Source organism: Globicephala melas, chromosome 6, assembly GCF_963455315.2.
Source record: "Globicephala melas chromosome 6, mGloMel1.2, whole genome shotgun sequence".
NCBI lineage: Eukaryota > Metazoa > Chordata > Mammalia > Artiodactyla > Delphinidae > Globicephala > Globicephala melas.
The window spans coordinates 97,150,930-97,177,817 of NC_083319.1; the positions used below are offsets into that span (position 1 = coordinate 97,150,930).

The window sequence follows — 26,888 nt, forward strand, 5'->3', positions numbered from 1 at the left end:
TTTTCAATTGGTTTTTTTTTTTTGTTATTGAGTTGTATGAGCTGTTCGTATATTTTGGAAATTAAACCCCTATCAGTTGCATCATTTGCAAATATTTCCTCCCAGTCCATATGTTGTCTCTTTGTTTTGTTTATGGTTTCCTTTGTTGTGCAAAAGCTTGTAACTTTGATTAGGTCCCATTTGTTTATTTTTCCTTTTATTTCTCTTGCCTTGGTAGACTGACCTAGGAAAACATTGTCATGATTTACATCAGAGAACCTTTTGCCTATGTTCTCTTCCAGGAGTTTTATGGTGTCAAATCTTACAGTTAAGTCTTTAAGCCATTTTGAGTTTATTTTTGTGTACGGTGTAAGGGTGTGTTCTAACTTCACTGATTTACGTGCAGCTGGCCAGCTTTCCCAGCACGACTTGCTAAAGAGACTGTCTTTCCTCCACTGTATATTCTTGCCTCTGTTGTTGAAGATTAATTGACCATATGTGTGTGGGTTTATTTCTAGGCTCTCTTTTCTGTTCCACTGATCCATGTCTGTTTCTGTGCCTAAAGTAACACTCAATTTATCATACCAAGACATCTACAGTCACATACCAAACATTTCAAAACAACTAATATGTAAGTTCACGTTAGCCACTGTGACTCCATTTAAAATTATTTAACGTAGCTTAAGTCCTATAATTTCACACAAGATGGATCATGATACAAAAGAAATCAAATCATAACACATGATATCCCATCAGGTTGGGGGACAAAGAGTGATGGCAGGGGTGAGGCAGCCACTGAGAGAAAGCAAGTCTTGGTTGAATTTCCCTTCTCTTGGTGCTGTTAGTTTCTGTTGCAAGAATATTTCACTCATCTAGGTTAGGACACAATAGTCCTTGCACCACCTACTGCCTCAGTGGATGCAGGGACAAGTTTCCCTCCACCTTACCTATGGGAATATCCTTTCCTTGTGCCTTTGACCAGAAGCTCCACCTTGTGCAGTGATAACAGCCTTATGATTCAATCCACCTTCCTCAGCTCTCCTTGGCGTGAGGTGTGGAGGACTCTTGAGTATATGAACAGTTAATTAGGCCTTTATAATTACTGGTCTAATTGTTTTATTAGATCATACAGCCTTGATCATGCAGCTCTGGGAAAACTGTTGAATTATTATGGCAGTTGTGATACTTGGGGATGGGTACTGCTGGCAACACATGGTACAGATAATACACAAAAACAGACAGCAGTGTCAAGGACCTCCAGCAAGTGGCTGCTTCCTTTCCAAAGGGTGTTACCCAGCTAGGTTAGCCAATCTCTAAGCCAGTCACAGCTAAAGGGTATTCCTCTCGGTTACTTGCAAGTGCAATCATGCAATCCTGCTGGCTACACCAGCAGGATGTATTGGTCTCATTCTATTGATAGTGAGGTTACTGAGTAGGAATCCCTGAGGCACTCACCTAGGATGTACTATTGGTACCACAGACATTTCTCCTACCAGAGCCAATGCTATGGCTAGACCAATGCTTGTGGTTATTATGATCACAGGATGCACCTGAGGAAGAAATCATCAGGAAGTTCAGAAGAACAAGAGGTCCTGGAGGGTACAGGGCACACCTGAGGGCCACAGAGTGAGTTAGATATACAGGCAGGGAGCATGGACATGGAGCTCTGCCTTTATTAGGGTCTGGGGTTGGCTGCATGTCTATGCTTTTGTGGGTTCACTTTTTCTTGGCAAATTTAAAGTATAAGAGCAGGAATTAGGGTGCAGAAAGGGAGAAGCAGGGTCATTCAAAAGGATAGTTACCTAGGTTACACAGGGCTTTCTAAAAGGGGAACTTCATGGGTTGAGGTTGCCCGGTCCCTCATCTACTTAATTTGCTAATATCTGTGTTACACAACTGGCAATATGTTTATTTGAAATGGATGTCTCTGAATGGATCCCTCACCAATCAAAAAGTTTTTCCACTCTGTTCTACAAGTTTATTAATTTTGATCCAATTTCTTTATAATATATGGGCATAATCACATCCTTGTGTGAGTTTTGGTAGACTGTCTTATATGAAGTTATATTTCATGAAACTGGTTCATTTCACCTAAGGTATACAAATTGGGGGCATATAGTTGTTCGTAATATTCCTTCATTTTCCTTTTAATTTATATGGATTTAGTAGTGATGGTCCCTCTTTGACTTCTGGTACTAGTAATTTGTGTCTTCTCTCTTTCCTTGCTTAGCCTGGCTCAAGGTTTATTGATTGTCTTATCTCTTCAAACAACCAGCTTTTGGTTTTGTTGATTTTTCTCTACAGTTGTTCTCTACTCAATTTAATTGATATCTGCTCTATTTTTTATTTCTTTTATCCAGTTTGATTTAGGTCTGAATTGTTGTTCTAGGTCTAGTTTCATAAGGTGAAAACACATACCTATTTTTCATACTCCTGATGTGTTTTCAATGAAATTCCTACCTAGAACTGACTGTGCAAATCTTAACTCTGTAATCCATATATTGTCTGACTTTTTAATTAGTATGATAGAGTCCCACATAGCGTACTCTGACTTTTCCAGGTTTGGTAAATGACACAACATTTGAAAACATGGACTTGTTACCAGACTGCATGTGCAGTTGTCTCAGGTCTCCTGTGGGACACTGGGTAGGACACAAACTCTGTAGCACTGTATGTTTATCTGAAAAACGTGTATAATGTATTATCAACCTCATAGGGCTATTATGAAGTATGAAGACTTTAATCTATTGGATTGGCCAACAGGTTCTTTCAGCTCTTCCTGTAAGATGGCTCCAGTAGAACTTAGCTGTCTTTAACTTCATTTGAAACAATTTTGTTAGACTGTATGTGACAGCTGTCATATCACCACCTTGCATTTAAAAAAAGATTTATCAAAGTTGAATTTTTGTGCAGCCATTTTAATACTGAAAATGGGTTTTAAAAAAGCAACATTTTCAGCATGTTATGCTTTATTATTTTGATAAAGGTAAAAATGCAACTGAAATGCAAAAAAAGATTTGTGCACTGTATGGAGAAGGTGCTGTGACTGATCGACCATATCAAAAGTGGTTTGCGAAGTTTTGTGCTGGAGATTTCTCGCAGGAGGATGCTCCACGGTTGGGTAGACCAATTGAAGTTGACAGCGATCAAATAGAGACATTAACTGAGAACAATCAACATTATACCACATGGGAGATAGCTGACATACTCAAAATATCCAAATCAAGCACTGAAAATCATTTGCACCAGCTTGGTATGATCATTGCTTTTCTGTTTGGGTTCCACATAAGTTAAGCGAGAAAAACCTTCTTGACCATATTTCTGCACGCGATTCTCTACTTAAACGTAATGAAAACGTTCTGTTTTTAAAACAAATTGTGATGGACGGGTGATGAAAAGTGGTTACTGTACAATAATGTGGAACGGAAGAGATCATGGGGCAAGAGAAATGAACCACCACCAACCACACCAAAGGCCAGTCTTCATCCAAAGAAGTTGATGTGTATTTGGTGGGATTGGAAGGGAGTCCTCTATTATGAGCTCCATCTGGAAAACCAAATGATTAATTCCAACAAGTACTGCTCCCAATTAGACCAACTGAAAGCAGCACTCAACGAAAAGCATCCAGAATTAGCCAACAGAAAACACATAATCTTCCATCAGGATAATGCAAGACCACATGTTTCTTTGATGACCAGGCAAACACTGTTACAGCCTGGCTGGGAAGTTCTGATTCATCTTCCGTATTCACCAGACATTGCACCTTTGGCTTTCCATTTATTTTAGTCTTTACAAAATTCTCTTAATGGAAAAATTTCAATTCCCTGGAAGACTGTAAAAGGTACCTGGAACAGTTCTTTGCTCAAAAAGATAAAAAGTTTTGAGAAGATGAAATTATGAAGTTGCCTGAAAAATGGCAAAATGTAGTGGAACAAAAGGGTGAATACGTTGTTCAATAAAGTTCTTGGTGAAATGAAAAATGTGTCTTTTACTTTAACTTAAAACCGAAGGCACTTTTTGGCCAACCCAATATATAAAGGGAGTGGAAATACACCATTGTAAGTGTTTTACAAGTGTTAGGTGGTGTTACTATCATCAAATATACACGGAAGATAAGATAGGAAGTTTTAACAGATTCAGTTCATTGGCTGTCCAGGATCCAATCCCTGCTTATTCGTCAGGGGGTGGGGTGGGTGGGGGGTGGGTGGGTGGGGGCAGACAAACATCTGCCCCAGAAGATATAGAGTTAAGGCCTATTAGTTGGATGAACCTGGGAATACACATCAAGCCTGTGGGCATCATAGTTTCTCTCCTGGGTTTACTCCAGCCACCTCCAGATGGTCCACTTGCCTCTAATCTTAGCATCTTTAATCCATTTTCTGCAAAACAGTCACAATGACCTTTTAAAAAATGCAATGTCTTTAGACTTCTCGGCTGCTAGTGACAGAGTACTTAGTACCCAACTGGTACTAATTCAGCCAAAAACAACTGTATAAACGAACAAAATATGTCACACAAGTATTTTCAGTCATGCACAACCAGGCAATTGTTTTTTGTTATGGGGGCACATTCTTGATCCGTAGAAATTACCTAAACTAAAGATCAGATAGAGAAATAGGCTGAGAAACAAGTGAACACTTTATCAGTGATCTGTGAGAAAATACTAGTGATCAAATGTGTGTGGTTAAGACACGGAAAAATGATAAAATATTTGAAGAAATAATTCTTGAAAATTTCCAAAATTTGGTGAAGAAATTATGTTTTGTATCCAAGAATCTCAAAATCAAAGCAACATAAATGTGAAGAAAATATGTAGGTACACAACAGAAAAACTTCAAAACCTAAACATAAAGAGAAAAATTTTAAAGCAGCCAGAGGGTTTTCTGAGGCTAAGCACTGAGGTGTGGTGGATCATCTACTCATATTAAAAAAGAGAAAACAAAACAACAGCAAAATAACTGATTTAACTGGATAAAGTTGTCTTTAAAATATTATTAAGTTTCTGGATATTGCCTGAAGGGCATATCACAAAGTGAAAAACATACATTCAAGAAAATTTAAACTAAGAATGGCCAGAGTCTGAAATACGAATGCACTACTTTCCCCTTCCCTCACCCCACAGATCTTTGCTGTGGGCATGGTAATCTGAGCAAAGTCAAACCAGCAAATGGGCTCCATTCCCCCATTTCAGAATTCTGCATTTTTACCTCAGGAGGGGCAGGACACTGAAATTTCTCATTTCTGCCTGCCCGGGGTTGCAGAAGCTACTTCTTACAGACATGACAATGACTATCCCCACCCAGACAGTACACATGGGATGAAAGCTGTACTCCTGGTACATTGTGTCAAGATTATTTGAGTCCAAGCCTAGCAGTATCATCAAAAACTGTGAAGACTGCTCTGGTTTCTACTCCAACATGTAAAAAAGTCAGAAACTGTCAGTCCCATCTATACAACAATGAAGAAAATCTAACAAAGTGAACAACACTTCTAAGACAACAGAGGTCACTGGGAGAACAAATGCCCCAAGAAAGGTGAATACAGAGAAACACAGCTTGCCAAGAGAAGAAGCTGCTAGAGCCAGAAACTGGTAGGTAAATATAATCAAACTGCTGGAGCTTGACTGTGGACTAGCTTGAGATTTAGAAACTCCCGTGAGCCTATTCTTAGGGGAAATGCCACACATTCATGAGTTTTACCTCAAGGAGCCCCACCAAGTTCTCCTGATGACGGTCAGAGAAAAATCCCCTCGTGTTTCCAGCAGGGAGGGGGAAAAGGAGCCATTTTTAATATATCCAGAGCATACTGTTCTGTGCCTGTTCTTAAGAGAAATTACTCTGAGTTAATCTAACTCATGTAGGGGAAGGAAAACACTCAACGCCAAGCCTCCCTGTTTCTCACACCTACAGGAAACAAAAAGCTGAGAAGCACTTGAGAAGGATACATCCCAGGGGCACAGGTCAAGTAAAAGACTGATAGGTAATCATAGACTGCTTCCCCTCCCCCCACACCTATCAACTCATTAACAGGATTCTTGCATAAAAGAGGATTACAGCTGAAAGAACTGCAAGATTTAGACTCTGAGGAGGAAATTCTAGGGAAACTCAAAGACAATCAAGAACAGAAAAACAAGCATATTAGAGGAAATTGATTTAGACACCTACAGGTATAGCAAACAGTGAACATGCAGTGAACATGCCAGCATAAATCTTACCAAGATAAACATTAACCCTCCCACTGAAGTCCTATTTATCTTAGTTTCTGGACCCAATAAATCATGTCTGCCTTTCAACAAAAAATTACAATGTATCAGAAGAGAAGAAAAAAACACAGTATGAAGATACAAAGCAAGCAAGAGAACGAGACTTAGATATGACAGATTTGGGAATTATCAGATGGAATTTAAAAATATGATTAATATGCTAAAACCTCTCTTGCAAAAATGGACAACATGCAAGAACAAATGGACATTAGAAGAACAGAGATTAAAATTCTAGGAAAGAACCTAAGGGGAAAACTAGTAATTAAAACAGTGCAGCAGAAATGAAGATACCTTTGATGGGCTCCCAAGTAGCCTGGACACAGTAGAGGAACAATAAATGAACTTCAAGACGGAAACATCAGAAATTGAAATGCAAGAGGAAAAAATGGAAGAAAAAAAAGGACAAAACACCTACGGAATGTGAGAACAATTACAAAGGAAGGAACGTACATATAATTAGGATTCCAGAAGGAGAAAAAAGAAACAAATTAGGGGAGTTCCCTGGTGGTCCAGTATTAGGACTCGGCACTTTCTGCCGTGGCCTGGGTTCAATCCCTGGTCAGGGAATTAAGATCCCGCAAGCCGCGTGGATCTTAACAAAAAATAAACAACAAAAAATAATGGCTGAATTTTTCAAAATTAGTGACACACTCCCACCACAGATCCAGGAGGCCAGAGAATACCAGGCCATATATAAATAAAAATATCTAGATATATCCTGTTCAAGCATCCAGCATACGGAGTATTATTTGAAGGCTACTTGAATTACTTTTAAGTGTGTACTGTACTCTGGGGTAACCACTAAAGCTTTAAAAGTTATAACTGATATGCCAAGAAGAAAGAAAATGCAATCATATAAAATACACAGTTAAAATTATATAAGGAAGAAAAAGAGAAGAATGAAAAAGTACAATGAATAGACAATATTTTAAAACATGACAGATATATGTGAATTATCTAAATGTACTAATGAAAAAACAATCTCAGAGTGGATTTAAAAAAGACCCAAAATGCTACCTGTACAAAACCCCTATGAATATAAAAAGAAATATATTAAAGTAAAGGGATGAAGAAAAAAATGTCATACTAACACAAACCAAAAGAAAACTAGAGTAGCTTTATTACTTTCAGACAAAGCCAACTTTAAGAAAGGAAAGTTATCAGGAATAAAGAGGAGCATTACATAACGATAAAGGAGTAAAGACAAGAAGGAGATATAACAGTCCTTAAGAGTGTGTGCCTAAAAACAGATCATCCAAATTGGTGAGGCAAGAACTGATAACAATTATAGTCTGAGATTTCAACAAACTTCCATTTGTACTTCATGGATTCATCAGTCAAAATAAGGACATAGCAGAACTGAGCAGCACCATCAGTCAATGGGATCTAATCAACGTTTATAGAATACTTTATTCTACAACAGCAGAATACACATTTTTAAGCTCAGATAGCACTTTGATTGCGATAGGAAACAGTCTGGGTCAGAAAGCACAATTCAACAAATTTAAGAGCAGAAATCATACAAAACATTTTCACATATGACAAGACAATGAAGCTAGTCATTAATAAATCACGGCTATAAATATCAGAATATTTGCAGATTGAACAACACATTTCTAAATAACGTGTGGGTCAAAAAACTCCCAGATAATTTTAAAATATTTTGAACTAAAAGAGAAGGAAAATACAACTTCTTTTTCTGTTTACAGGGTAAATAGTGAGTACCACTGTTCACAGCAACTCCTTGATTGAATCAGATTTGTTCTCCAAACAACTGTGCTTATGACTTTTGCATAGAGAATCTAATGTTCACACTAAATGCACTGCTGACCTTGAGACAATAAAAGTCTTGCAGAAAACACTGTTTGGCTTCTTTCTTGAAGAGGCAATTCAGTAACAATAGTCTTCCTTATATACGCTGACCAGAAGACAGTAAGAAAAAATAGGAACATATGTTTTTTTTTTTTCTTGTGATAAGCGGGCCTCTCACTGTTGTGGCCTCTCCCGTTGCGGAGCACAGGCTCCGGACGTGCAGGCTCGGTGGCCATGGCTCACGGGCGCAGCTGCTCCGCAGCACGTGGGATCTTCCTGCACCGGGGCATGAACCCGTGTCCCCTGCATCGGCAGGCGGACTGTCAACCACTGCGCCACCAGGGAAGCCCAGAACATACGTATTTTAATTAACCAAATGTATCCTCTAACATATTTACATGATGATGGTTTTTGCATAAAAAGTGCATAATTCCCACAACCCTCATGTTGGATTCCAGTACAATTAAATTGAAGGTAGTCTTTGGGGAGAGAAGTTTTCCTCATCCATTACCTTCACAGGAATTTTTTTCTGTGTAAATTTCTAACACCCATTGAGTAGTCTGGTGGAAAGACTGTTCATAAGTGATTAATTTCAAGGATTTACCACTTGTGTGAGTCCTCTAATGTCCAATGAGGGCTGAAATCTGGTTGAAACACTATCCATACACAATACACATGAGGGATTTCTCTGTGAGTTTTGTTGATTGATGGTTGATTTCTCAAAGGGAAAATTTCCAGGTTTATTATATTCATTGATCTTCCCCTGAGTCCTCTGATGCTGCACTTCCAGTCAAAGTTTCCCCATATCCATTACATTCATAGGGTTTCCCCCACATGGGGACTGACGTACTCTGAGGTTGTTTGTAGATGAAAACGTTCCCACGTTCATTAATAATAGGATTTCTCCCCAGTGTGAGTTCTCTGAAGTGTTTAGGACTGGCATTTGGCTAAAAGCTTTTTCACATTCAACCCATTCACAGGGTTTCTCCCGTGTGAATTCTATGATGCAGAGGTAGATGAGAATTTCTCTTGAAGGACTTTCCACCCTTGTTACACTCCTAAGGTTTCTGTCCTGTGTGAATTCTCTGATGCCAAGTGAAGTGAAACTTCCTAGAGAGAGATATTTCACACGTATTACATTCATAGGGTTTCTCTCATGTGTGGACCCTCTGATGTAACCTGAGGTTGACTTTATAGGTGAAAACTTTCCGACATTCATTACATCCATAGGGTTTCTCCCCAGTGTGAATTCTCTGATGTCTACTTAGTAATGACTTCCAGTTAAAAGCCTTCCCACATTGAATACATACATAGGGTTTCTCCCCTGTGTGATTTCTCTGATGCTCAGTGAGGTAAGACTTTGTATAGAAGGACTTTCCACATTTGTTACACTCATAGGGTTTCTCCCCTGTGTGACTTCTCTGATGCAGAACGAGGTAAGACTTTCTATAGAAGGATTTTCTACATCTGTTACACTCATAGGGTTTCTCCCCAGTGTGAATTCTGTGATGCTCAGTGAGGTAACTCTTTCTGTGGAAGGATTTTCCACATTTATTACACTCATAGGGTTTCTCCCCTGTGTGACTTCTCTGATGATCACTGAGGTAACTTTTTCTATTGAAGGATTTTCCACATTTATTACACGCGTAGGGTTTCTCTCCCGTGTGAGTACGCTGATGTATTTTTAGGGATGACTTATGTCTAAAAGTTTTCCCACATTTATTACAGTCATAGGCTTTCTCCCCTGTGTGAATTCTCTGATGCACAATGAGGTATGACTTCCTACAGACAGATTTTCCACACTCACCACATTCATAGCGTTTCGCCCCTGTGTGACGTCTCTGATGTTTTCTGAGGTATGATATGTGGGTAAAAGCTTTCCCACATTCAGTACATTCATGGCGTTTCTCCCCTGCATGACTTTTCTGATGCTCAGTGAGGTGAGAATTTCTATAGAAGGCTTTTCCACATTTACTACACTCATAGGGTTTCTCCCCTGTGTGAGTTCTCTGATGTCTTTTTAGGGTTGATTTATGGCCATAAGCTTTCCCACATTCAATACATTCATAGGGTTTCTCCCCTATGCAACTTCTCTGATGTTCTCTGAGGTATGACATGTGGGTAAAAGTTTTCTCACATTCACTGCATGCGTAAGGTCTCTCCCCACTATGAGTTCTCTGATGTCCAATGAGGTGTGACTTCCTAGAGAAGGATTTTCCACATTCTTCATAGGGTTTCACACTCACTTGAGTTCTCTGATGTACAGTAAAGGTAGTCTGAGGGTATAAGGTTTGCCAAAATATGGTATCATCACAGAAGCTCCTCTTTGTGTCAAGTTTCTGGGATATGGTAAGGGCTGCATTAGGGCTTAAGTTACTTCCAATTTCAAAGGGCTTTATTTCTGAGTGAGTGCTCTGATGTTCTCTGCAGTGTGACTTCTGGCTGAAAGTTTTCTCACCTGTGTCTGTATTCTGAAGTTGAGTAAAAAAGTCTTGCTGCAAATATTTTCCTTGATTTGCCAGGCTTTTCTCTAAGAGGTTATCAAGTTTGCAGTCTTATAAAATAAAGAAAATAAAAATGCCTTATAAGCCTTAAAACACATTTCTTATAGGATGCAGCCTTTACATATATGCCCTATATTGTATTTGACTCTTTGGTTTCTAGCCACCACATCTTCCCAAAATAAATAAATTCCAAATGTATGTTTCCTATACTCCTTGAGAAAAAAGGACACCAAAATTATGATGATTGTCTCTATATAGCTGGCATTTTAAAAATAAGGAAATGAACAGTAAATAGCTAATAGAGGACTCTCAAAAGTGATTCACTTGGGCAACTGGAAAATGAGACACTGGGATGACTGATTATTAGCAGTAAGTAGAACTACAAGAAAAATCAGTCAGTAAGGGTTTTCAAACAATATATCAGAGAAGGGATTGGACTGAGGAAGAATATCAATGTCTAGGTCTTTATACTTCCAACTAAAGATTATGATCGTAGGAACTTATTAGTCTACAAGCTTCCAGCTGGAGTTCCCTCTGTTCTATTCTACACATCAACACTGAAATAAATTCATAATTGAACTGATTTTCTTCTGATTAAAGAAACAATTCTATAGCTCAAGCTCAAATCCTCCTGGAGTTATTCACAGAATTACAAATGTACAAGAAGGGTAAAACCATATATTGACCTGGAATGAATTCACTTCTATATGCTGGCTCTGATGCCTTAGTTTATTATATCAGTGCTGGTAAACAACAAACTTCTCTTGAATATCAAATCACAAGTTTCCCCTTTCATTATGATCACTCACTCTCCTGAAACTAGTTTTTTTGTTTTGTTTTTGCTTTTTGCCACACTGCACTACATGCAGGATCTTAGTTCCCTGATCAGGGATCAAACCTGTGCCCCCTGCAGTCTTAACCACTGGACCACCAAGGAATTCCCCCTAAAACTAGTCCTAACCAGGACTAATCTCTATGTAGGATCTCAGTTCCCTGACCAGGGATCAAACCTGTGCCCCCTGCAGTCTTAACCACTGGACCACCAAGGAATTCCCCCTAAAACTAGTCTTAACCAGGACTAATCTCTATGTAAGCATTCCATCTACTTCTGAACATACAGCTTCTATTAACTGAGATCCTTTAATATCACGTTTCAACCTGTTTCCAAAAGCCTATTTAGAAATGTACAGTTTATTCATTTCTCATAAAAGTTTCTTTCATATATTTGACTGCTCTTACCTAGGTTATTTTCACTTTCTACATAAAATGCCAGCCCTATGCTAAAACCTAAGATGGCACTGAACACACTGCTCTAAATACAACAGATAAAAAGAGTTAAGTGGCATCATTTTGGAAAATAACCTTTTTTACCAACTTCAGGCACATGAGATATTCTAGCTATCATTCCACAACTCCACGATATTTTCCAATCTAACCTGGTCAGGCTATTTGTCTCTCGTCAGTGGTTCCTCAACAACAATAATATTTTTCATTTTCAACAATTATCTTCTACCCACATCCTTTCTCTACATAACCCTACATCCCAACTTAAGGACTAACAATTAATCTAGATATTTTTTAAGGCAATGCTATTCTCTAAACTTGACCAAGAAAATACCTTCTAAGAGGTTCCCACCAGTAATTTACACTCTCACAATACATGCTGCCTATACCATTTATCTTAACAATGAATATCTGGAGAGCACACATGCACATTGAGGCACACATTTTTAAGTAAATTACCATCATTCAATCAGGATGCATCTTAAAATTTATGGCATGTCCACAGTTTTTTAGCTATCCCTAAAATAATGGTTTGTCTCTCAACTGATACCAGTTTAGATCCTATAAAATATATTTCATGCAGCTTTGTGCTCCTAAATCTGGAACAGAACTCTCATTCTGTGATTATTTTTGCACCCCTCTGTGATATAAAATAAATCAGTTGTCTTTAAAAGTGCAGTATGCTTCAGAGCTACCCAGACCACTCTTGGTTACACTGGCTCAGGTTCAATGCCAATATACAGGATGATTCAGAAGTCAAAGAAATTTGACTGGTGCATCGATAAACATGAAATACCTCTCACCTACCTGGCTCTATTGTCAACCCTAATGTAACTGTACAAAATTAATTATATATTACATCCTAGAGGAGGGAAGAATAGGGAATATTCTTTTTTGGTGCATTACAATACACCAAATTATTTATACACACACACATTAGTTTTACGTATATCTTAATTTGTGTATGTGTGTGTTTTAACATTCTTATTCCAAATAATGAGGCACTATTCAGTTTATTATGTTTCTGACCATTATTTGTATGGCATTTTTCTACCTATAAACATCTTCTGCTTGATTTCATATGCACAATTTTCATTTTAGATTCATAGACCATGATTGCCCTACAGTGTACCATGTTCCGTTTTATTGCTACATCATGATTTAGTTTTAAGTTCACTTGTGAATAAGTATTGAGGTTCTTTGCAGATTTGAGCTTTTTATAAATGTTGTATGAAGAAAGTCTTATTTTTGTCTCCCAGTGAAAAAGTGTAGGAAACTCTAGAAGATAAATCTGGGAGTGAAACTGCTGAGTCATGGGGAACAGGTATGTTAAACTTTTTTTTTTTTTTTAATATTTATTTATTTGGCTGTGCCAGGTCTTAGTTGCAGCATGCGAGATCTTTGTTGCGGCGTGTGGGATCTTCAGTTGTGGCATGCTGGATCTTTTAGTTGTGGCATGTGAACTCTTAGTTGTGGCACGTGGGACCTAGCTCCCCGATCAGGGATTGAACCCAGGTCCCCTGCATTGGGAGCAGAGTCTTAGCCATTAGACCACCAGGGAAGTCCCAGGCATGTTAAACTTTAAAGAAAATGCTAATCTGTTTTCCCAAATACTTACACCAATTAATTCTGCTACCTGCCTTGTAGATGCTTCCCTACATGATATCCTCATACTCTTGGAGTCATAAGACCTCTTCATGTTTGAGAATTGAGTGGGTATAAAATCATACTATATGAGATCCAATCTGAATTTGTACTTCCCACATTACCCAAATTGAGCACTTTTTCTCATAAATTCCATTTATTCCCTTCTTTGAGAAATACCTGTTTATGGACTTTGACTTTTTTTTTTAATGGGTTGCTTGACTTTTTACTCACAATTTCAGTAGTTTAACACTTAACATACATTTGAGTCCCAAGTTTTTGTCTCAAGTGCCGAATCAGTGAATGAAATATTTTAAATATCTGCTCTCAGAGATCTTATATTCCAGTGGAAAGAGACAGACAGAAAACAAAATACCTGGCAATTGTATATTAGGTGATGAGTGGTTGGGAGAAAAATAAAACAGAAGAAAGGACAGGGGTGACATTTTAAATATAATAGTCACAGAAGGCCATACTAAGAAGATACTTGTCTTGAGATCTGAGTTCTTTATCTATTATAGAAACAAATCCTTTCTGAAGTACATTTGTAACAAATATCATCTCTCACTGTATGATCTGTCTCCTCACATTTATAAAAATATGAAATTTAGCATAAATATACATACAACTATTCTGTCCATTATAATAATACCACAGAGTGACCACCCATGGAACTATCATCCTCATCAAGAAATAGAATATGACTGTATCAGGGATACTTCAGGACTTTCTTAAGCACAAGTTTCTGCATCATTACAGGTCACGTCACTCATAAAATTTAGAGTAATTGTTTGCTCTCATTTCTGTACTGTTTTACAACTCTCTTTTAGAAGCCTTAAGAATTTGGACGTTTAGAAAAAATATATCCAATATGTGGAGGAGGAAGATGTAACAAAAGCGATGAGATATAATCCTGCTGTTTTTCTCATCGTGAAAAACTAGGAACCAAAATATATGTTTTTAAAATCAAGTAATAGTCATTTTTGATATTCAAAAGCTAAAAATTAAGAGATTATAACAGAAACTAAAGTTGGGTGTTAAAATATGAGACAGAAGAGAAAATAAGCATTTTAGTCTCATAACTGGTTTCATATCAGGTGATTATCAGATACTGTCTAAATAAATAGATGATTAAGCCATTACATGAGATTATAATTTTTTTTTGTGGCCACACCACGTGGCACGTGGGACCTTTGTTCCCTGATGAGGGACCAAACCCATGCCCCCTACAGTGGAAGCACGGAGTCTTAACCACTAGACTGCCAGGGAAGTCCTGCGATTACAATTTTTAAGGTCACTACTTAAGCCAAAGTACAACTTAACTAAATTACCGGGAGAAAAATACACTTATTTTAAAAAGCAAAGGAAACAGGCCTATTACCGAAAAGAGTTTCTGTAACATTATACATAAGTTTGCATTATAGAAGTAATGGACAGTCAATCAATATGAATGGGCTAAGGTCAACTATTAAAAGAAAATGCTATTAGACTGTATCAGAGGCATACCTAAAATTAATTTGGAAAATTAGAAATAAAAAATTGTAAATGAAGTAAACATTTAAAAATAATTCAGGACTCACTGATCTTAGTTAAGGTTCAATTCAATTTTTCAAAGTTAAATTCAAGATTTAGCATAATGCCAAACAAAGCCTCATGAGTATTATTTTGAAATTTGATCAGCTCATTATTAAAACATGTCATAAAGGTGCTATAATCAATATGAAATGGTACTAGGGTAGAGATAATTAAACAGGCTAGAGAAACAATAGAGAAACCAGGAGCAAACACATAATTTACTGACTCTTGATTTCTATCTAAGGTAGCAGTGCATAAAACTGAAGAAAATTACCCACATGAAAGATCAGTAAATTTTATGTTTGAATGGAAATGCTTATATCATTCATATTTAAAGTTACTATCTACGTAGGTGGATTTCTGTCTTCCATTTTACTGTCTGCAAAGTGAGAACATCAATGTGCTTATATTTTATCCCTTTTCTTACACACTCCCTTACTACATCATATTAGGTCTACTCTTTCTAAACTTCAAGATATAAGTCCTCAAAAGGGGAAGCATTTAAACAATTTCCTGGTGTCCACCTCTAAGTGACCACTTTGGATCCTATTTCCCCTGGAGACCTGTCTACTGTACTCAATAACTCACCTGCATGGCTCTTGCTTAGAATCTCTTCCTCTAACAACAATGGATCATCTTGCTCCAACTTGACGATTACATCTGGTTTTGTTAAACAATACCCTGCAAATGGGAAATAATTTAGCATTTGGATCAGCTGCATTGGCTTTAATGCATATGAATGTGAAGGAAGGAACAGTTCTAGGGAGTAGCATAGTTATGGTGCTCATTTGACCTTTCCTTTGGAGAGGAAACTACAATGTTGTTTTTTCTGAATCTAAAAAGAAATTGATCTCCTTAAACCCCTGAATCATAAGGATACATAACATTGAGTCTACATGTACAGAGGTTTAAATAAGGTTCTGCATAGGAACTTCCAGTCATGGCCATGATGGTGTAAGAGGAATAATAGTACATGCCAAACAACTGGAAACCATACAAAATCAATGAAATAATGACCTTTAGGCATTACACACTGGACAATGGTACTGGAAGACAAGGATCTCTGAGAGAAGAGAAGAAATAGAATTTCTAGGTTATGGTACAGGAAGAAGACACCGAATCACAGCCTGCTGATCTCAGTAACTACAGAAGGCAATGCTGGGAGCTCAGGAAAGCCAAAAAAATTAGAATTTCTGGAGTATAATATTTCAGAGGAAAGAGGTACACTGAGAGAGAAGCAGGAAGCACTAACAGAAAGGTCACCTTGAATAAAATTTGTATATTCATATAAGAAAACTTCCATCAGTGGAGGAAAAGAACCCAAATGCAATAGGTGGAAAAATTCCCAAAGCGTAAACACAGACAGGATGTTTAGAAAGAGTGGAAAGATCTTCTAATACATGTGGAATACACGAGGTATTAGACACTGTTCACAAAAGAGTATTATTGTCCCACTACTGTGACCAAATTAGTCCTAAAGAATGCTCTAGACCTCAAATAACAAGCAAACATTGAATTAATTTAGTTAATTTGCTTAATTACAAGCCAGCACTTAATGGATTAAAGTTACTCCCAAGTCATTTACTACCGCCCCCCCCAGGAATGCCCTCAAGTATTTAAACAAACACAAGACAATCTAGCAGTCAACAGTGTAAAATTCACAGTATGCATGCAGCACACTATCAAAAGAGACCAAGTATGAAAAGAAGGAAAACATGATTCACGACAAGGAGACAAGTCAATCAATGGGACAGAAGAAGAAATGTAACCTGAGATTAAATTAGCCTCCAAGGACGTTAAAACTGCTATTATTAATACACTCCACATGTTAATGAAGATAGAGAAAACAGGAACATGGTGAGAAAACAAAGTTATAAAAAAAGTCACAAATTGGAAGTAAAGGCAGGAAAATATATCATCTGGGGGAAAAAACACTGAAAGACTCCAAAAGATTTTGTGCTATGGATCACCAATATTTACATTAGAAATAAAAACTGACACAGATCTCTTTAATAAGACATCTAGGTTCTTCCATGCTCCTGCTCTATTCGTTCTATCATGTCCGGCCACGCAGTTACTTGAAAACTCCATCGTTTACTTGTGAATGGTGAAAAAGGCTAATATCTTAGTGTCATCATCACAATTTTTGACCTCAAAGGCACTCTGAAACGTCACTGGCCTCCTAGGTCAAAGGACTAAACGATCTTAATAAACCTGCCACATTCAGTGCCTCCAAGAATTCCTCATAAATTTCAATGGGCACCCGGCCAACTGAGCACTCTATTAAGTTGTTGTTCTGGGATGATACATGAAAGATTGCACTTCTAACCAATTCCAAGATGATTCAAAAGTCTTTAATATTAGAATAGCAGACATTTCTGTTCCCCTTTGATTTATTCTAAATGGCAGCTTAAAAAAAAAAGTCAATATGCCCAAACATAAGATTTTCAAACTGTTTATACTTATCTTACACATTCAGTGTATCATTCACCTTACCAACTTTCTCAGCTAAAAAAAGGATCCAAAATTAAATATTAAGTTTCAATAGCCCCCAAATCAAATGAGGCTCCTCTTCTCTCCCCAAACCAGTTATTTGGAATTTTGAGCGAACTCAAACAGAACTCAGAGCGCTAGTATATATCGAAAAATATAACGACTTTTTAAGACAAACAAATAAATAAATAAACCCACTGCCAGCTGACCTGATCTAAAAGAAAAGTTAAAATAAGTCATTTAGATTTAAACAAATGATACAAAGTGTAAATTTGAATCTACACAAAGAAATAAAGAGAACTGTAAATGCACGATACGTAAATAAAATACTGTTCTCATTTTAAAAACATATTGAAGTGAAAACACTATAAGAAGATAATGCATTATGGGGATTACAAGATATGTAGAAATAAAATCAATAACAACAATAACACACAGGATGAAAGAAAGTGAAAATAGTCTGTTGTAATATTCTTATGACGTAGTTGAAGTAACAAGTATTACTTGAAGGTAGACTGATACTTCAGAGATGTATATTTAGCAACCACTAGAAAACAAAAAGTACATTTCATAGAAGCCAAAAGTGGGTAAAAGAGATTCATTAAAAATAAGCACAAGAAATTCCCTGGCAGTCCAGTGGTTAAGACTCTGCGCTTCCACTGCAGAGGACGTGGGTTTGGTCCCTGGTAGGGGAACTAAGATCCTGCATGCCACATGGTGTGGCCAAAAATTAAAAAACAAAAAGCACAGAGAAGCCAGGGAAAAGGAAAGAAAAATAAAGACAGAAAAAAATAGAAGGTATCAACCACAAAGATAACATTAAGTATAAGTGATGTGAACATTTCCCTAAAATACAAAAATTGTCAGAGTGAATAAAATCAAGACAACCTTGCTATCTCTTAGAAACCAACTGTGAATATAAAGACAAAGATAGGTTAGAAATAAAAGGACAGAGAAAAGTATATATCATACGAAGCACACAAGAAGCAAATGAAAGTCTGACTGACTATACAGTACCAAACAAAATTCAGAGAAAGAAATATTACCAGGGATATCAATAAAAACTTCAAAACGCTAAAAGAGAAAATCCACCAAGAGGATGTAATAAGCCTAAGTGGTTTACTACTTAAAAACAGAGTTTCAAAATACACGAAGCAAATCCTATTAAAAAGGAAAGAAGATATAAATAAGTTAGACTTGGATACTCACATTCCTTTCTCAATATTTAATAGAACAAGTAGATAAGATATTAAAAGGATACAGAAGCTTCAAGCAATACAATCAGCCCACTGGAACTAATCCCTATCTAGAAAAAATACCATTTTCAGTCACATATGGAACATTCCCCAGGATCATATGTTAGGCCCTAAGACAAATTTCAATACATTTAATAAGACTGAATCATGCATGAAATAATATCCAGAGTAACACACAAAAAAGGATATAAAAATTGTAACAGTAAGAAATTATGAAACAAATATTTAGAAAGTAAACAAATTCTACAAAACCAATGGATCAAACAGGAAATTACCAGGCATTTAAAGAAATATCTTGGATTAAATGAAAATAAAAACATAACATCAAAACTTGTGTGATGCAGCTAAAGCAGTTTTCAAAGAAAAATATAGCGTCTTATGCTTACATTAAAAAAGTAAAACCAAGTCTCAATTCATGAGCTTAAATTTTATCATAAAACAGCAAAGAAAGGAAGGGCAAGGTAAACCAAATCAGTATAGAAAACCCTGAGGATTCCAAAAATACATAAAGCTCCGAAAGCTAATAACCAGGTTCAACAAGGTTGCAGAATACAAGGAAATATGCAAAACCCAGTTGTATTTCCGTGCACTAGCAATGAACAAGCCTAAAATGAAAAATAAAAACAATTTCATTTAAAAGAGCATCAAAAAGAATACAATACTTAAAATAACTTTAACAAAAGTATAAAATTTGACCACTTAAATCTACAGAATATCATTATAATAAATTTTAAAAGTCCTAAATAAATAGAAAGACAGATAATCTCAATGTTCATGGATCAGAAGAGTTAATGTTGTCAAGATGGCAATACTCCAGAAATTGAGCTACAGATTCAATGGAACCACTAACAAAATCACAGCTTTCTTTTACAGAAATTGACAAAGAAAAAAACTGGAGAGCTCATACTTTTCAATTACTCTGTTTACAGAAAACACTCCTGTTTCTCATTTATATTATTGTCTCTACTCACAGAATACTTATGTATTCTCAATACTACTTCACTGCTGGTCACTGAGTGTGCAGAGGTTTTTCCCACTACCAAGCAACTCTGCAACACCAGCAAGGTGTTCTACATTCAATTCAGTTCTGACATATCCACTTGGAGTCTGCATCAGATCTCACAGGCTAGGGGTTGAGTCCACAAGACTGCCTCTCCTCACACTTCAGATGCCAATTACAAGCCCAGGTTACTACCTGTGCTACTGACCAACTAGCTATAAATGGGAGGTTCCCACATCCTGGTCCTCAGGTTTAATTTGCTAGAATGGCTCACAGAGCTCAACAGTTTGCTTACTATTAATAGATTGCCAGGTTTATTACAAAGCATACAACTCAGAAACAGCCAGACAAAAAAGCTGCATAGGGCAAAGCTTCCATGCCCTGTCCAGGAGCATCAGCCTCCCACCACCTACAAGTGTTCACCAACAACAAAGCTCTCTGAACCCCACAGTTCAGACATTTTTATGGAGACTTGATTATATAGGAATAATTATTATTAGTAATTAAGTCAATCTCCAGCCCTGCCCCCTCCCTCCCTGCAGGTCAGGGGACGGGCCTGAAAGTCCCAACCCTCTAGTCACTTGATTGGCATTCTTGGCAACAAGCCTATATCCTCAGGGGGTTTCCAAAAGTCACCTCAGTAACATGAACTCAGGCATGGTTGAAAGGGGCTTGCTATGAGTAAGACACCTCGATCTCTCGTATCACTTAAGAAATTGCCAGGGTTTTAGAACTCTGTGCCAGGAACAGGGATTAAGACCAAATATATCTTTCTTATTATAAATCACAATACCATACTATACTATTAAGGTAGTACTGGTGTAAGAATAGACACATTAAGAATAAAAACAGAGAACAATGGAGAATTGAGAGGCCAGAAATAAACCCTTAAATTTACAGACAGTGGTTTCACCAGGAGTAGATTTCATCACAAGAAACCACTTTCTTTGCTTCTTCAAGAAGCAACTCTTCATCCATTAAATTTTTATCATGCGATTGAAGCAATTCAAACATATCTTCAGATTTTACTTCTAATTCTAATTGTTTCTGCCACCACATCTGCAGTTACTTCCTCCACTGAAAATTTGAAACTGTCAAAGTCATCCATAAGGGTTGGAATCAACTTCTTCCAAACTCCTGTTCCGGTGGATATTGTGACCTTTTCCCATGTATCAAAAATGTTCTTAATGGCATCTAGAATGGTCAGTCCTTTCCAGAATGTTCTCAATTGACTTTGCCCAGATCTATAGAGGAATCACTATCTATGGCAGCTATGTTTACAAAATATATTTTTTAAATAATAAGACTTGAAAGTCAAAACAACTCAATACATGGGCTGCAGAATGGATGTTGTGTTAGCAAGCATAAGTATACTAATCACATTGTACATCTCCATCAGAGCTCTTGAGTGACCAGGTGCATAATCAATGAGCATGTTTTGAAAGGAATCTTTTTTCTGAGCAGCAGGTCTAACAACAGGTTAGATACTCAGTAAAGTATTTTGTCAACAGATGTGCTGTCATCCAGGCTTTGCTGTTCCACTTACAGAGCACAGGCAAAAGAGATTCAGCATAATTTCTAAAGGCCCTAGAATTTCCAGAATGGTAAATGAGCATTGGCTTCAACTTAAAGTCACCAGCTGTACTAACCCCTAACAAGAGAGTCAGTCTGGGCTTTGAAGCTAGGCATTGACTTCTTCTCTCTACCTTTGAAAGTCCTAGATGGCATCTTCTTCCAATGGAAAAGTATTTCATCTACATTGAAACTCTGTTGTGTAGTGTAGCCACTTTCATTAATCATCTTAACTAGAACTTCTGGATAACTTGCTGCATCTTTTCCATCAGCACTTGGTGATACCCCTTGAACATTCATCTTAAGAGAGACAGCTTCCTTCCTTAACCCCCATGAACCAAACTATACTAGATTCAACCTCTTCTTCTGCAGCTTCCTCGCCTTCCTCAGCCTTCACAGAATTGAAGAGTTAGGGCTGTGCCCTGGATTAGTATTTGGCTTAAGGGAATGTTGTGGCTGGTTTGACCTTTTATCCAGGACACTAAAATGTTCTCCATATCAGCAATTGAGCTGTTTCACTTTCTTATCATTCATGTGTTCACTGGAGTTAGCACTTTTATTTTCCTTCAAGAACTTTTCCATTGCATTCACAACTTAGCTGACAGTTTGGTGCAAGGGGCCTAGCTTTCAGCTGATCTCGGCTTTCAAGCTGCCTTCTTCACCAATAATTTCTAGCTTTTAATTTTAAGTAAGAGACATGCAACTCCTCCTTTCACTTGAACACTTACAGGCCACTGTAGGGTTATTAATTGACCTAATTTCAATATTATTGTGTCTCAGGGAATAGGGAGGCCTGAAGAGAGGGAGAGAGATGGGGGAATGGCCAGTTAGTGGAGCAGTGTGAACACACACAATATTTATCAATTAAGTTTGCCATCTCATATGGGTGCAATTCATGATGCCCCAAAACAATTACAGTATAACATCAAAAATCACAGATCACCATAACAAATAAAATAATGAAAGAGTTTGAAACGTTGTGAGAATTACCAAAACATGACACAGAGATAAAGGTGAGCAAATGCTGTTTGAAAACTGGGAGCAATACATGTGGTCAGACCCAAGGGGTTGCCACAGATTTTCCATTTGTAAAAAACGTAACATCTGGGAAGCCTAATAAAGTGAAGCACAATAAAACCAGGTGTTCTTATAGGTACAAATACTTGCCGTGAGACCCAGAAAACCACAACTAGAGTCTTTACACAAGGGAATGAAAACATGGACTTAAATATCTATAACACCTTTACCTATGATAGCACCAAACTGATAAGGACCTCAGTGTCTTATGAACAACTGAAAATACACGGCATAGAACAAAACACTACTCGTCAATAAAAAGAATAAATACAGATACACACAACAAACATCCATGAATCTCAAAAGAATTAAGCTAAATGAAAGAAGCCATACAAAAAAATAGTACACAACCTTGTATGTGAAATTTCAAAAAAGGCAAATGTATTGAAATAAAAAGTGGATCAATAATTATCAGAAAATGGGTGGGAAGAGAGGACTGACTGAGAAAGGAAAATTTTCATGTGATAGAAATAATCTGTATCATGATTTTGTTGGTACAGCTGTACACATTTTTCAAAATTCACTCAATTATAAACAGAAACTTGCTGAATTTTCTTTTCTGTTAATTATACCTCAATATAGGTAATTTTTTTTAAAAAAAAGAAGCAGCAGAGGGGTTTCCCTGGTGGCGCAGTGGTTGAGAGTCCACCTGCCGATGCAGGGGACACGGGTTCATGCCCTGGTGCGGGAAGATCCCACATGCCGCGGAGCGGCTGGACCTGTGAGCCATGGCTGCTGGTCCGGAGCCTGTGCTCCGCAGCGGGAGGGGCCGCGGTGGTGAGAGGCCCGCGTACTGCAAAAAAAAAAAAAAAAAAAAAAAAAAAAAGCAGCAGCAGAAAATCACATGTACTCTAGGCAGAGTTGCATAATAAAGTAGGCTCACCTGATGAGACAAGGAGGCTGTAGTTCTCCAGCATCACATCTCTGTACAGGGTCTTCTGAGCAGAGCTCATACACTGCCACTCCTCCAGGGTAAACTCCACAGTCACGTCCCTGAATGACACTGATGTCTGTGAAAGCACATTTCTCATCAATCTGAAGAATTCAAAATTAGGGGACATGGAAAATACCTCTGGAAATAATTCCTATCAAGTTTATGGTTAAAAATGTAAGACAAAAACTGAAAATCTTTTCATATTATCAAAAATATCTGACAGTATACTCTTTATATGCAATGTCCTAGGGAAGCAGGCATTTTCATACATTTGGCTCTGCCTTCAAAATCCATTCAAAATTTGATCATTTCAAAGTACAGCTGCTAACATCATCATTTCTTGAAAGGATTACTGAAAGAGCCTGCTAACTCTTCTGTTTTCACCACTGTCTCACTAGAGTCCATTCTCAGAGTTACATTTTAAATTATAAGTCAGGTGATGCCCTTTCTCACCTCAAAATTCTCTAAAACACCTAGTAAACAGAGATAAATATTGAATTCATAGTTTAGGAGGTTCAATATGGTGGAGGTATCAGTTCTCCACAAAGAGATCTATAGATTCAATGAAATCATAATTAAAAGCTTACCAGGTTTTTTTAGATTCAGAACCTAATTCTAATATTTATGTAAAAAGGCAAACATCCTAGAATATGAAAACCATTTTGAAAAACAATAAAGCTGGAGAGCTGATATTACTTGATTTCAAGTCATACCATACAGCCACCTCTAGATAGTGTGTGATATTAACAAAAGTGAAACACACAGATCAAAAGAAGAGTAAGTCTAAAAATGATATATACAAACATATGTGCACACACACATTTCTTTAATTTAGGTGTCTGGGCAATTCAATGGAGAAAGTATATTCTGACAAAAAATCATGCAAGGCTAAAAAACTCCATTAGAAAAAAGTAATAACAATAACCTTGATTCATTCTTTGAACCACAAAAAAAAATTCAAAATGATCACAGACCTCAATGAGTTTGCTTTCTGCTTAGATTTTAGAGTCAGAGGAATGTATCACCTATCTAAAAAAAGAAACTGACAGCTGGTTTAATGAAGTGGGAACCAGCAAAATGGTTGAGTGTATGCTCCCTCAACTCAGTATTTAGAATACACTACCTGTACAAATTTCCAACGCATCCTCAGACTCTGAAATTCTAGATTTATGACAGGGCCTACCAGCAACACATTTGGTTGCTTTCTGATCAGCATTCCCTGTATTAAGTAAAAAATTTAAATATATGAAAACAGAAATTATAGATATAACAAAACAGATATAAGAGAATACAATCAACAAGGTTATGAAATACATTTAAAAACAGATAAAAATGTACAATTTTCTCTGAAAATGTAGTAATTAAAAAAATAGAAAACCAGACTAGATCTATGATTGTTTAAATAAAGTGATTCAATAATCTACATCTACACAAAAAAGCAGATGTACTCACAAAGCCCAATTTTAGAGGTAAGTTTAAGGAAATATATAGCAGGTGATTTTCTCATATGAAATAGAGAGAGAGAGAGAGAAAAAGAGAGGAAGGGGGATAGGAGAAAGGAAAGGGGAAGGGAGGGGAGGGGGGAAGAGAAAAGAGCAGGAAAGTGCCCTGAAAAGACTAGCACAACCGAGATACCACAGTTGGTCAGGTATACAAGAAAACAAAATTATAGGCTAATTTAGTTTGTCAATACAGGAATAAAAATTCAAATATGATATTAGCAAAAAGATGTCAGTTACAAATTTAAAAACAAAAACAAAAAAACACACCCATGAGCAAGCAAATAGGGTCTACACAGGAATTCAAGAGTTAATATTCTAAAATCCATTTTAGCTACATCTAATATTTGTAGATTAAAGAAAACAAGCTATACCTTTACTCCAAAAGATACAAAAAGGTGTTCAATATAATTCAGTGTAGATTCATGACTCAAGTAAAATCTTAAACCGATTATAAAAGAGAAATAACTTACACTGATAAAGGATGTGTAACACAAGCTGAGAGCAATCTGAAATCAAGTTAAATCTATCATAGCACAAAGTAGCTGATGAATAAAGAGCTCACCTTAGATATGTTCATTTTTGGTAGTTTTGGGGACAATGTAGAGGACGGTGAAGATTCAGCTAGGGGGACAAAAAGAGCAAAGGGTCAGGACACCTGGCCTGCCTTACAGTTCCTACACTCACCTCCCAATCACATCAGCAGCCCAGCTGAGAAGCAGCCTCCCTACAGCATCCCTTTAGCCCTTGAAAAGGCAAAGGAAAGACCCTGTGGAAACACCATCTGTCCACCTACCAGTCTGAAATGATCACGGGGCTTAAACTTACCACTCTCATTGGGTAAAAATAATTTTGTCTATTGATGTAAATTGATTTAATTAAATACAAACAAAAAATGAACAACAGATGATTGAAGTACAGCAAAGGATGACACTACTTCGTTAAAATAAACACTAAGAAAAAGAGACACAGGCTGCATCCTTTATCTATTTTCCTAGCAAAACTGTTTACCCCTTGAGTTAGAGAATCCACAGAATGCCCAAAAAAAAGGATGCGGTGCTTTAAGGCAAAGTTTTAAAAATTACTACTTTCTAGTGGGCTGCAGTTTCTCAAAAGAGACTCAGTAAGTTTCTTCTGATGACTGAACGGTATGAACGACTGTTCGACCCCTGGCTCTGTCACATGCCGGGTGAGCCTGGAGAAGTCACAGGCGCTCTCAAACTCAGGACCACCTCACCACCCTGAGACTCAGATCCGCTTTTTGCTTAACGTGTGTTTAATGCAGATGCTCATACCGCTATCACGAGATAATTGGGAGGCTTATGTAAACCACCCAAGGAAAGAACAAAGTGTCTTCTGAACAACAACATCTACTGTCACTTTTTCGGCGGTTAGTACCTGGCACTTGCCTCTTTTTCCAAATGACACCACATCGAATTCTCAGAACAACGCCATGAAGCAGGCATTATTCATAGCCTCCTTTGCAGACCTGACTCGTCCCCAGGTTACTTCTTCCGCCCACAGTACCAGTGACACTGCTGTAAGTGACCGGGTCTCTCCCGCTCCAGAGCAGGGCTGCCCAGCACACCCTCCTCCCGCGCTTTCTGGCCCGCTCACGGCCAGCGTGACCACCGCGCTTTCCCTCCCACTGTCCGCCCCGGCGTCCCCCCGTCAGATGCAGGCGGGGCCGGGCATTCCGTCCCCACACGCACCGTCCCCGCTCCTAACAGGTCTCAGCTCCACCTGTCCCCGAGACCACGAGGCCAGAACCGGGATCGCCCCACCCACCTTCCCAGGTCCGAGATCCAGGCCAGACCCGGGCACTGCGGCCCCGCCTGGGCCGGAGGGCGGCCCGCGACGTACCACTTCCGACCCCGCCACAAGAACGCAGCTCTCAGCAAAGCTCCAGGCCACGCGAAGTCCCCGTCCCGGCTGCGCAGTTCTCGCACATGAGATCCCGAGAGAAACGCTCCACAATCTTCCCTTCTCCAGACCTG

General features: G+C 37.8%; 1 protein-coding gene across 5 annotated transcripts; it reads right to left on the bottom strand.

Moving 5' to 3' along the window:
- Window positions 1-26,888, bottom strand: LOC115840086 (zinc finger protein 420-like). 5 transcript variants are annotated; one of them, XM_030832547.2, is made up of 5 exons: window positions 26,755-26,888; window positions 25,457-25,515; window positions 23,342-23,493; window positions 15,649-15,741; window positions 7,344-10,607 (listed from the first exon to the last, which is right to left on the bottom strand). In XM_030832547.2, exons 3-5 carry the CDS (start codon window positions 23,487-23,489, stop codon window positions 9,208-9,210), a joined length of 1,641 nt encoding a protein of 546 aa, XP_030688407.1. In that variant the 5' UTR covers window positions 23,490-23,493; window positions 25,457-25,515; window positions 26,755-26,888; the 3' UTR covers window positions 7,344-9,207. The 5 variants fall into 5 exon arrangements, 1 of the variants encoding a protein (XP_030688407.1); XR_009564395.1 differs by lacking the exons at window positions 7,344-10,607; window positions 15,649-15,741 and adding an exon at window positions 1-3,525 and having other exon boundaries at window positions 23,342-23,468; XR_009564393.1 differs by lacking the exon at window positions 15,649-15,741 and having other exon boundaries at window positions 7,344-8,159; window positions 23,342-23,468.

Excerpts from the sequence above, each read along its gene's own strand:
- LOC115840086 (XM_030832547.2), bottom strand. The coding sequence starts at position 23,489 with ATGAGAAATGTGCTTTCACAGACATCAGTGTCATTCAGGGACGTGACT. Across the intron at positions 15,742-23,341 it reads CAGCCTCCTTGTCTCATCAG|GGTATTGTTTAACAAAACCA; the intron begins GTGAGCCTACTT and ends TCCCATTTGCAG. Across the intron at positions 10,608-15,648 it reads TCTAAGCAAGAGCCATGCAG|ACTGCAAACTTGATAACCTC; the intron begins GTGAGTTATTGA and ends TTATTTTATAAG.